Source organism: Bufo bufo, chromosome 1 (genome assembly GCF_905171765.1).
Source record: "Bufo bufo chromosome 1, aBufBuf1.1, whole genome shotgun sequence".
In the NCBI taxonomy this organism is placed as follows: domain Eukaryota; kingdom Metazoa; phylum Chordata; class Amphibia; order Anura; family Bufonidae; genus Bufo; species Bufo bufo.
The window spans coordinates 437,288,408-437,301,353 of record NC_053389.1 but is presented as its reverse complement, the minus strand read 5'-3'; the positions used below and the strand labels follow the sequence as shown (position 1 = coordinate 437,301,353).

Sequence of the window (12,946 nt, the reverse complement as noted above, 5' to 3'; positions counted from 1 at the left end):
CAAGTACAGCACGCATTGGAGATCTCCACCCCACCACACCCAGCATGGATATGTGAGAGGGAAAAAGAATACAACACAGATCTGGAATATGGTCTTGTGCCATACATGGGCCCTAATGGTGAATTTACACGCAGTGGATTTTACAGAAATTTATGTAACTAAAAATACATTTCTACTTTTACTTATTTCTGTCTGAATGGGGAAACACTTGTGGGGTCAGTTATAAAACTGGTGTAAAGTAGAACTGGCTTAGTTGCCCATAGCAACCAGATTCCACCTTCCATCTTCTTTGGAAAATGAAATGTGGAATCTGGTTCGTTGCTATGGGCAACTAAGCCAGTTCTACTAGTTCCAGCGGTTTGATAAATCTCCCCCTAAGTTTACAGGTACATCAGAATTGTCTTTTTTAGTCACGGACAGAATTCAGAGGGCTCTAATCTACCAACAGCACCAGGGAAAGTCTCCTTGCAACTCCTCTCCACTACTACTTGAAGTGCTCTGTCCTTGTTCATTAAGGGCATGGTTCTTCCAACAAGTATTTCCAAAGGATCTGTAGTCATTTTAAAGGATACCAATTATTTTAATCGTTTGATGTGTGGGGTCTAGGTGCCGAGATTCCCATCTATAGCCAAGCGGAGAAGCTAAGAGCTTAGGGGAGCACTGTGCCTCTTCCTTTCTGTTTGGATCCTCTAGAAAAGCAGTGTAATTGGTCTGTGGACTGACAGAAGGTCTATGGACCTTCTATGAATCTGCATACTGCTTGCTTGAAAACCTGAGCAAAGCCAAAACAGCAATGAAAGGGCACAGTGCTCAGCTAGGTGCTGCTGCCCATTCGTCTTAGCAACTGGTGGGGTCTCAACAAAAGGATCTCCACCAATCGAAACTTCTCACAGTACCATGACATGGTAACCAATCACAGTCCAGTTTTCATTTTAGAGCAGTTTAAAGGGATTGTCCAGTTTTATGATACTGATGATCTATCATCAGGATTGGTCATCAGTATCAGATCTGCAGTTGTCCAACTCCAAAGCACCTCCATCGTTCAACGGTGCTTGTCCTCTTCATTGTTTACCTGCAGATGTCTAGATCAGGGGTGCACAACCTGCAGCCCAGGGGCCACAAGCGGCCCTCGATACCATTCTGTGCGGCCCCCAACCATCTGGTAACAGATATGTATTTATTTGTCTTGTGGCTGCTTACATGTATTTTTCATGTATTCTCCCATTAGATGGGAGTTATAGAAGTGTAACTAGACATTTATGATATATACTGTATGTTCAATATGCCAAAAATATAGTATTTCAGTTGGTAGTACCTCTAAGTTTTATTTTCGGCCCTTGGAATTGGTCTAGGCTGACAACGTAGCCCCCAACCAGAAAAGGTTGTGCACCCTTGGTCTAGATTGTAGCAGCAATGCAGTGTAATTACAGCTTCCTCTCCCATTCAAGTAAACGGTGAAGTTACACTCAACCACCATTACAAAGTAGACCTGCAGGTAAAGAATGAAGAGGGCAAGCACCGTGGTCCCTTCAAACAGTTGGTCAGTGGAGGTGCTGAGAACTGTACCATCTGATACTAATAACCAATCCTGAGGATGGGACGTCAATCAGAAAGCCAGACAGACCCTTTAAGGAATGAAAGATGAGCTCTGTTTGATTGCGATGAGCAATAAAGAAATTTTGATAAATGAGTCCCAATGAGCTAATACAGCAACAACAAAATTACTGTCCCATTATGTCATTTAGCATATAAATACAGTCATTGACAAAAAAAAATAACGCATCTAGATAAAAATGTTGGATTTCTGCAAAACTTGGCATGCAGTTATGTCTCAGCCAGATATATAAATGATTACAAATGTGGTCTGATTAGACACTGGGTCTTGCCACAGGAGGGCGCAAAAGTGCTTCCCTCGCTGCTCTATAAGACTCGCAGAGGCTACTTGTGGGTAGTGATCATTGACTGTTGGACATGCCTTTACGATGCACTCAAAGACATTTTTCCCCTTTTGTGAGGGAAAGCAAATGACTGAGAAGCAGGATGGTTATCTTGATGAATTGCCCAACATGTAGAGTATTCTGATCAAGCTGTTAGGAGGTGTTGAGAGCAGTAGTTACACGCACATCAGTAGACAGGATATCTGATCCACTGATAAAGAACAAGCAGCTCCCACAGTTTTGTTGTCCACCATTGAGACACAGGCAGCAGCTTCATTACGCACTTCTGTCTCTGCCTGGACCATTTCTAGGAGCTTAGCAGAAGAAAATCTGGTGTCATAGCATCTACTATGTTTCCTGCCATTGACAACCAGCCACCGTAACTTTCGTTTGCAGTGGTATCGTGAAGAAGGACTGCTACAGATTGGAACTGTGTCGTCTTTAGTAATTAATTCAGGTTCTGTTTGGGATCTGTTTGTTCAGTTAGGTTCAAGTATGGAGGCCTCTTGGTGAGCGCTTTAATCGTGCCTTTGCTGTGGAACAGCAACTGCTGGTGTGATCATCTGGGGAGCCATCGCATTTGGAAGTCGGTCACCTCTAGTAGTGATAAAATGAACACCAAGAACCCAGCGATATGTGCAGGACATCCTGCAGCCACATGTATTGCCTCACATTGTAGGACTTCCAACTGGCAGTTTTCAGCAGGATAATGCTCCTCCACACACAGCAAGGATTTCCCACGAATGTCTCCTCCAGATTACAACACCTCCTTAGCCTGCCCAGTCGCAAGATTTACCACAAATTGAGCATGTATGGGACCAGCTGGGACACCAGCTTCGGCAACCTATGAGTGTGCAGGAGCAAAAGGCCCTGCTGTAACATCTATGGGCAAATGTGCCGCTGTATGCCTCCATGACCAACCATATCTCATCTTGTGTCCAGGCCCAAAGTGGCCCATGAGGGTACTAGAGCCTCCTTTAAATTGTACAGGTTTCCCCAATAATCTTCTTTCCCTCTAATATTGTAATCACTTACATATCTCATCATTACAGTCACACATAGAACTTTTCATTCCATTCCAACAACTCCTTGGTGCGTTATTATTTTTTTGTGTCAATGAGTGTAAGAGATTATCGTGACAATAAGATTAGGTCGGTTTTCAACACCATTTCTACTTCATGCCGAGATGTTGGTATACCGCACCAAAACAATCAAAGGATCGACAAACTCATTATGATGTCAAAACTTGGTGATTAATATTTCTAAAGCTACTTTCACACTAGCGTTCTGCTGTCCGCTCGTGAGCTCCGTTTGAAGGGGCTCACGAGCGGAGCAGAACGCTTCCGTCCAGCCCTGATGCAGTCTGAATGGATGCGGATCCGCTCAGACTGCATCAGTCTGGCGGCGTTCAGCCTCCGCTCCGCTCGCCTCCGCACGGCCAGGCGGACAGCTGAACGCTGCTTGCAGCGTTCGGGTGTCCGCCTGGCCGTGCGGATCCGTCCAGACTTACAATGTAAGTCAATGGGAACGGATCCGCTTGAAGATGACACCATATGGCTCAATCTTCAAGCGGATCCGTCCCCCATTGACTTTACATTGAAAGTCTGAACGGATCCGCTCAGGCTACTTTCGCACTTAGAAATTTTTCTAAGTTATTAATGCAGACGGATCCGTACTGAACGGAGCCTCCGTCTGCATTAATATGATCGGATCCGTTCAGAACGGATCCGATCAAGCGCAAGTGTGAAAGTAGTCTAACACTGTATGGGCTTAAACATGATCTGATCATGACTTTTTTTCTATTGGAAACAGTTTCACATTATTTAAAGGGGTTGTCCAGTTTCCTAAATTGATGACCTATGCTCCGGATATACTGCTAACCTATTAGCTGTATGAAGAGAACGCAGTGCTCGTGCAAGTGCTGCTTTCTCTGTTACTTGCTTGCTGTCGACAATACAGCGGCAACCATTGTAATTACAGCTGTCCCATTCACTTCAATGGGAAGGAGCAGTTGTAGTTACACTCCGTCCCATTGAAGTGAATGAGCTGTAATCACACCGCTTGCCACTGCAATATCTACGGCAAGCAGGTAAACAGCGAAGAGAAGGCGGCGCTCATACGAGCACTGTGGTCTCTTCAAACAGCTGAGGATAGGTCATCAATATAGGAAACCACACAAACCCTTTAAAAGGGGAATTGGTCATGCTGAACACCCTCAACATTAAAGATTCCTTTTAAAGGGGTTATACCATGAAAATGTCTGTCACCAATCTGCAGGAGAGAACAAGGAGTCCTCTGTTCATGCCAATCCACAACTCCATTAATTTTATGGGATTGAGTTAAGGCCCCTTTACACTGGGGGCGAGAATCAGACAGATTCTTCTGAGCAAGTACCAAGCGAAATGCTCATTCATCAGATAATAGAATGGTTTGTGCGGTCACCTAAATCGTTTGTGGACAGTAGATTGTGCAGTCTAAACAGTCTCTGCTGCCAGCAAACAATGATTCTGTATGGTGACGAGTGATGACAGTGATCGCTCCTCCCTGTACTGTGGAGATCGCTGCATGTAAATGCAGAGGTCTCCTTCACTGACGAGCAGGCGATTGTTGGGAAAGAATGCTTCCTTCCTGACAATTGTCTGATAAATCAATAAGTGTAAAGGGGCCTTTAGACAGCGCGCCATCATCCCACAGAAGTGAATGGGGCACTGCCATACCCCTCCATTCAGAGGACTTGTTCTCAGGAACACGGGACATCCCAGAGGTCGGACTTCCCTTTCCCCCCATATTAAAGGGGTACTCAGGGTTTTTAGGATCGATGACATATCCTCAATATAGGTCATCAATATCAGATCGGCGGGGGTCCGACACCCAGCATCCCCACAAATCCGCTGTGTGAAGGTAAGGCGCGCACAGTGCAGTGTCTCTCTTCCTGCTCGTTGCTATGTCTATGGCGAGCAGGAAGAGAGAAGGGGGACGGCACACCTTCCCTTCATTCAGCTAATCGGTGGGGGTGCTGGGTGTCGGTCCCCCACCGATCTGATATTGATGACCTATCCCGAGGATAGGTCATCAATATTAAAAGCCCGGAGAACCCATTTAATTTTTGTGGGATAACCACTTTAAGACCACAGCAGTTTTGGAAAAACTTTACTGGGTTGAGATGTTTAAATGAACTGTACTATTGAAGGGGGTCTTCCCATAAGCTGCATTTCTCACTGTGTATAATCGCTGGGGCCCCCCCATAACAAGTATAAGGTGCCCAAAGCCCCCTGTGTGAATGTAGTGATAGTGTGGATGCATGACCCCCGCCCATATCATTTGGCTAAGCAGCAGATGTTTATAGGGAAACCCCTTTAAAGTGCATATCCCCATCATTTTACACACAGAAATTATTTACAGAAAAAAGTAGTGTCAGGCACCTTGCACATCGTGTTCTGGAGATCCATTCTCCCATTCCATTCAGATCAAACGGAGGATCAAATCACAGCACCCCATTTTCTTAGGGAGCGCTTCTTCTCTCACTTGTGCCACGATCCAATCCTCCTTGATCTAAAAAGACATATGGGAGAGTGGTTCTTCGGAATGGGATATGTAAGGGCCTAACTTCATAGATAAAGTGCATCACATAACCAGTCATGGGTTGCTGCCTGTATTTTAGCCCAGAGCTGCACTGAATACTGCAGGCCTCAGAGCTGAGATCTCCCAGCATTCCTTGCTGTTGTAACATGTACACGGAGCTTTCGCAAATGATTGACATTCCTAGAAGTGTAGACTTTACACCAGGCAAGAAACTGCAATCTGATGTAAGAAATCAACCAGGCCACTCGGGAGCCTATTCCCGAGAGTAACTAGCAGAACTATGAAGGCAGTTCTGGGTGGTAAGACAGGATGAAACCACTGCAGTTATGTAATGCAATAGTTCACTTCTGCATCAGTAATATGAGCAAAGTAAAAGGTTTTTCCAAGATTTCATATACATCAGAATCTGATTGGTGGGAGTCTGACAGCCAGGACCTCCGCTGATCAGCTGTTTGAGGAGGCACCGGCACTCCTGTGAGCGCCGTGGCCTTCTCAGTCGATGCCAAGCACAGTCCTGTACATTGTATAGCAGCTGTGTTTGGTATTGCACTCAGCCCTATTCACTTCTATGGGGCCGAGCTGCTCCTCGGCCACGTGAGAGATGAACGCGTCCTCACTGGCCTAAGAAAGCCAAAGTGCTCACAGGAGCGCCAGTGCCTCCTCAAACAGCTGATCGACTCCCACCAATCAGGTACTGAAGGCTTTTCCAGAGGATAGGTCATCAGCCGTGTTGAGCAAACTTGTATTTCAAGTTCGGCGTACAAGGTTTGGGCTATCTAAGAATTCCGCTATGGATTCCGCTACCACAGACCATAACCTATTGTCTGTGGTAGCGGATTCCATAACGGAATTCTTAGATAGCCCTAACCTTGTACGCCAAACTTGAAAACAGAAGTTCGCGCAACACTAGTCATCAGTATCAAAATCTCGGAAAATCCCTTTAATCAAAATAACAGAAGAAGTGTCAGATTGCATGACAGACATTAACAATGTTGGATGGACCCCTTTGACTATATGATGTCCATATGGTTTCTGTCATGGGATCCAACACTTTATCGGACAAAATTGCCTTTATGCTGCAATATTTTGTCCGGTATTTTTAAAGGACATCTGTCAGCAGATTTGTCCCTATGACACTGGCTGACCTGTTACATGTGCGCTTGGCAGCTGAAGGCATCTGTGCTGGTCCCATGTTCATATGTACCCGTATTGCTGAGAAAAATGATGTTTTAATATATGCAAATGAGCCTGTAGGAGCAACGGGGGTGTCGCCATTACACCTAGAGGCTCAGCTCTCTCTGCAACTGCTGTGCCCTCTTGAATTTGATTGACAGGACAGGCAGTGTAAATGTCATCGTGCCTGACCCAGTCAAACAAAGTGCAGAGGGCGCAGCAGTTACAGAGAGAGCTAAGCCACTAGGTGTAACAGCAACGCCCTCGTTGCTCCTAGACGCTCATTTACATATATTATTATAATTTCTTTTTTTCCAGCAATACGGGAAGATATGAAGATGGGACCAACACAGGTGGCTTCAGCTGCCAAGTGCACATGTAGCAGGTCAGCCAGTGTCATGGGTACAAACCTGCTGATAGATGTCCTTTAATGGACAGATGTGAACAAAGCCTCAGAAACTGTCCCTTTCCAATGCATCAGCCTGTATTACAAGACTACTTTATAACACTCCTTCTAGAGTTGTCCTGCTATATTCTTATTTTCACCCAATATCAAGTATTTCACAGATGAAGTTGCCCTATCTCTTCTTGTCATGGACTGCAAACATTTTCACAAAATGCACATATATAAAGCACATCAATACAAATTATAGATATGAAAAGCAGTACAAGGCCAGTTTCACACAGTGCAGATTTGGCCAGTATTTTGCATCTGTATTTAAAAGGCTATGCACATCGTTGGGGACATGTTTACAATTGCATTTTACTCATTTTGGGCTAAAAATCTTTTTTAATTGGTCTTTATTAAAAATGTTAGTTTTTGTCCTATAGGATTATGGTTCGGCCTATCTGCAAAGTACCTTGCTTTCAGTTTCACAATGAGCCGTCCTGTTGTTGTTCCGACGGCTATTATAACAATATGGTTTAACCACTTCACATCCAGGCCATTTGCCCCCTTCCTGACTAGGCCTAATTTTGCAAATCTGACATGCGTCACTTTATGTGGTAATAGCTTTGGAACACTTTTACTTATCCAAGTCATTCAGAGATTGTTTTCTTGTGACACATTGTACTTCATGATAGTCATAAATTTGAGTCAATATATTTCACAGTTATTTATGAAAAAATATATATATTTACCAAAAAGTTAGAAAAATTAGCAATTTAAAATTTTTTAATTTCTCTGCTTTTAAAACGGAAAGGGATACCTCATAAAATATGTATTACTTAACATTCCCCATATGTCTACTTTATGTTGGCATCATTTTGTAAATGTCATTTTATTTTTTTAGGACGTTAGTAGGCTTAGAATTTTAGAAGCAATTCTTAAAATTTTTAAGAAAATTGCCAAAACCCACTTTTTAAGGGCCAGTTCAGATCTGAAGTCACTTTGTGAGGCTTACAAAATAGAAACCACCCAAAAATGACCCCATTGCAGAAACTACACCCCTCAAGGTAGTCAAAACTGATTTTATAAACTTTGTTCACCCTTCACGTGTTCAACAAGAATTAAAGCAAACTTTTTTGGCAGACTTTGCCATTTTAATCAATTTTTTTTCTTTAACATATCGAGGGTTAACAGCCAAACAAAACTCAATATTTATTACCCTGATTCTGCGTTTACAGAAACACCCCACATGTTGTCGTAAACTAATGTAAGGGCACACGGCAGGGCAGCCCCCCTCATGCACCCTTACAGTAGAAACTCCCAAAAAGTGACCCCATTTTGGAAACTAGGGGATAATGTGACAGTTTTATTGGTACATATGATTTTTAATTGCTCTATATTACGTTTTTTGTGAGGCAAGTTAACCAAAAAAAATTGCTATTTTGGCACAGTTTTTATTTATTTTTTACAACATTCATCTAATAGGTTAGATCATGCGCTATTTTTATAGAGCAGGTTGTTACAGATGCAATGATATCAAATATGTCTACTTTGTTTCAGTTTTACATAATAAAGCATTTTTGAAAAAAAAAAAATGTTTTTGGGTCTACATCTTCTGAACGCCATATTTTTTATTTTTCTGCCAATTTTTGCAGAAAGAGTTGACATTTTTATTGGTACCATTTTTGGGTACATATGATTTTTTGTTCATTATAACACTTTATGGGGCAATGTGACCAAAAAAATTGGTTGTTTTATTTATAATTTTTTTTTTACAGCGTTCATCTGAGGGGTTAGGTCATGTGACATTTTTATAGAGCAGATTGTTACGGACGTGGCGATACCTAATATGTATACCTTTTCTTATTTAAGTTCTACACAATAATAGCATTTTTGAAACCCCAATAATTATGTTTTAGTGTCTCCATAGTCTAAGAGACATTTTTATTTTATTTTTTTGACCGATTGTCTTAGAGTCTCATTTTTTGCGGGATGAGATGACAGTTTGATTGGTTCTATTTTGGGAGGCATACGCCTTTTTGATTGCTTGGTGCACTTTTTGTGATGCAAGGTGACAAAAATGGCTTTTTTTTTTTTTTTACAGTCTATCATTTATTTTTTATGGTGTTTATCGGACTGGGTGGATCACGGACACGGCAATACCAAATATGTCTATTTTTTTTTTATATTTAAAAAATATATATATATATAAAAATTCCTTACTTGGGGAATTTTTTATTTTTTATTTTACATGTGAAACCTTTTTTTTATTTTAACACTCTTTTTATTTTACACTTTGCGTCCCCCATAAGGTCATACAAGTCCTCTGGGGGTCATTTAACCTCACTTTTTTTTTTTCACTATTGATTTCTCCTGTAACTGGGGCTGACATAATAACCCCAGTTACAGGGGACATACACCCACCAGAGAGGCTGTACAGAACTATACAACGCTATACAGTCTCAGTGCAGGGCTGGTCGAGGTCTGTAGAAGACCCGACAGCTCCTGCACTCTCCCTGCCTCGGAGGTCACATGACGCTTCCTGATCTGTGTATACAGCGATCTAGAAGGCAGGGACACCTGGGAACTGGCCCTGCCTTCTCTAAGGGTTGCCCTGCTGTCACTGACAGCAGGCAAACCGATCTGCAGCTGCACGATTAGCGTGCAGCTGCCATCTCTGAATGGACGTTCAGAAACATCCGATCAGAGATAGAGATCCACCTCCCGGACGTTTATAGTCAACCGGCAGACGAGAGGTGGTTAAAGGCTATGGACATCTTTGAGGGCAATTTTTTTATGATTGCATTTTACTCATTTTGGGCTAAAAATCATATTAATTTGGATTTAAAAAAAAAAATGCTCAGATGTTTTTGATAGACAAGGGTTACAAAAAAAAAAGCAGTCTGTTTGCAGAGTATCACTTCTCAGTCCCATCAGCTGATGGCTCATGTGATTCCTTACCCTTGATATTCTTATCAGTTTGAAAAATGATGACCAATTCTCAGGATAAGTCATCAGTATCTGATCCGTGTGGGTCCGACAACCGTGACCCCTGCTAATCAGATGTTTTGAGAAGGCACCGGCACTCCTGTGAGCGCCGCAGCCTTCTCCGTGCTTACCAAGCAGAGCGCTGTACATTGTATAGTGGCTGTGCTTGATATCACGCTCAACCCCATAGAAGGGAAGGGGGCTGAGCGCGATACCAAGCACCACCACTATACAATGTACGGCGCTCTGCTTGGTGAGTATGGAGAAGGCCGCGAAGTTCACAGGAGTGTCGGTGCCTTCTCAAAACAGCTGATTGGCAGGGGTCCGACACCTGCTATATATATGGCGAGCAGGAAGACAGAAGGGAGACGGCACACACACGCAGGGTGCGCCTTCTCTTCATACAGCTGATCGGCAGGGGTTGCGTGTGTCGGAACCCCACCGATCAGATACTGATTACCTGTCCTGATGATGTCATCAGTATCAAAATCTTGGAGAACTCCTTTAACAAAGACCACTTGAAAAAATGCTTTTTAGCCCAATAAGAGAATAATTAAATCATAAAAAATTGCCCCAAAGTTGTCTGTAGCCTTCAAATGAGTGCTTATGAGTTGTCAGGAATTCAGAGATAAGGACTAGACGTGGCTGTAACCACAACCCTGTAGGACAAAAACTGTTGAAATTTTTGTTTTAATAAAGACCAATTGAAAACATGACTTTTAGCTTATAATGAAATCATTAAAAAAAATGCTCCTGAAAGCATTCATAGCTTTTACTTCAAAACCAGAAGAGCATCTTAAAAAGAGAAATTTACCTGTTTCTAGTACAGATATTGAGGCAAAATACTGAGCAAATCTGCATTTAGATGCCATAGGACAATGACTTTTCAAAGCCTATATCAGGGACCCCGCAGCTTATTTGAGGGCCACCTGTTGGTCAGACATACAGAAACAAGTGACATGAGGGCACATGACATAAATAGTGTAGTAATGAAGGAGGGCAGTGTGACATCACTTTAGGATATTCACACACAAGCCTGCGACAAACGGGCCATTGTGAAGTCAATGAACACGACTCTTTCATGGGGGTCCTACACAACCCCACCAACTGGCGTTGTCTGACTACCACCACCATAGAGCTCCCCTGACATGAACCAGATCAACACAACAGGACACACAAGGCCTTACCAGACTTATACTGAAAGATTTGCATTTCAGGTCCTCCAGACTTTGTTTTTGTAATTGTTCTGTAATCATGGAGATCATGATGCTTAGGTCAGGCTTCTCACTGGTCTTCTCAGTAACAAGTATAGGACATGATGGCAACCTCAGTGCCAGTCTTCACTGGGCCCAAGAAGCTGAGAATCAGTTAGACCCCATCATTCCATCCTGCATTAAACAGACACACAGTCATTCCTCTGGGCAGAGCAGGACAGGGCTACAACAACTACTCCCATTGTGATGGATCTGATGGCTCCACTATCATCTCGGGGCCTAGTGACCATAACAAACCATCTACCTACACTGTCAGGTGAAGGCCTGCAGAGCACTGGCTTGTAATCATGCAATATGGAGAAGGTTGGCAGGGTGGCATCTATTGGAAGAGTAAATAATGCAGACACGCTGACCTTATGCCAGGGCTCTGGGCCCTACTGCACACCACGTCTAGGATGTTCTCTCAATGGGCACACATACACAGATCGCATGCACCCCGGAGGGCCTGCAGACGCATCTCCAGATTGATGTGCTATGTCGTGACATGGGGGATGCAGGATCTGAGGGAGGATGGGGGTAGAGCAGCTCTCACCACCTCCAAACCAATGCGGTGCCGGCCTGTCTGCCCAGTGACATCTTCTGCCTGTGCATGAATAGGATGCGGTGCTGAGGGCAGCAATGACAGGCCCCCCAGTGACTGCAGCGCTTGCTCTGGAGCGTGAAGAGTTAAAGGCTTGTTTATCTCCCTCCTCATGAGATGGCCTGGCCGGCGCCTTCCCCGGGCCGCATTCTACATCGTTCGCATCGCCAAGGCCTCCCACGTCAGCCCGCCTCCCCTTCACCTTGTCTCCGCCGCCCCCACCTGCTCTGCCGTTACCTGCCCCCAATAACGACCCTCCCAACGACCCAGAGCAGCTTGTGAGCCACCAGCGGCCCTGCAGAGCCCTTAAATACCGTCTGGACCGAACCACTTTTATAGGGAGAACGACCGGGTCAGTGAACGGCACAGCAAGGTACAAAAGCTATAGAAACCTTAGTACCCTGTGCCGAGCGCGCTCCGTATATTAGCTACTTAGTCCCGGTCTGCCTTCTGAAGCGCGAAGGTGATGCTGCGGGAGGAGAGACAAGCCGTGGTCGCATCAGTGTCCCCCACAGACGAATCGGCTGCCCTGGTCCCTAGTGCGGAACAAACCATCTTACACCATAGACGGGGCGGGCGGCTGGGCTTCTGTCAGCCTGCACCTCTAGCGGGTACCGCGGTCAGCAGGCGGGTGATGTCACCAGAGCTCGGCGCAGTGTCGCCGATATCGTTAGCTTGTGTCGCGGGCTGTGCGGCGTGCTGGGATTGGCCGGTCACAACCCAGGCCAGGAACACCCCCCCGCTCTTTGTACGGGTTCCGTGTGGAAGCAGGACGTGCTGGGAAGTGTAGTTTTCTAGCGCCAGGCTGCTGTATTTCTCCAACTTGTGGGTGTGCGGTGATGATGCAGGCCTGACCCTCCAGTGTCCATGTTGTGGTACCACAAGCCTGGCACCCTACCTCCAGCACTGAGGGCAAATAATGCCAGCTGTAAAGTGAACAGTAATAAATACACAACCTATTATCCATTACATACATGTATAAAAAAAAACAACCCATTAAACTAGCTTCCCCATTTCCATTCAT

General features: G+C 44.4%; 1 protein-coding gene across 1 annotated transcript in view; it reads right to left on the bottom strand.

Annotated features, from left to right (window-relative positions):
* The window catches only part of FAM53C (family with sequence similarity 53 member C), a 29,781-nt gene extending 17,205 nt beyond the window's left edge, over positions 1-12,576 (bottom strand). Inside the window, exons 1-2 of the mRNA XM_040407080.1 lie at positions 12,483-12,576; positions 11,256-11,456 (exon numbers count right to left, since the gene is read on the bottom strand). Coding sequence (XP_040263014.1) covers positions 11,256-11,333 — 78 coding nt within the window. The 5' untranslated portion in view covers positions 11,334-11,456; positions 12,483-12,576. The remainder of the gene's footprint in view (positions 1-11,255; positions 11,457-12,482) is intronic.
* Positions 12,577-12,946: the final 370 nt, after the last annotated feature.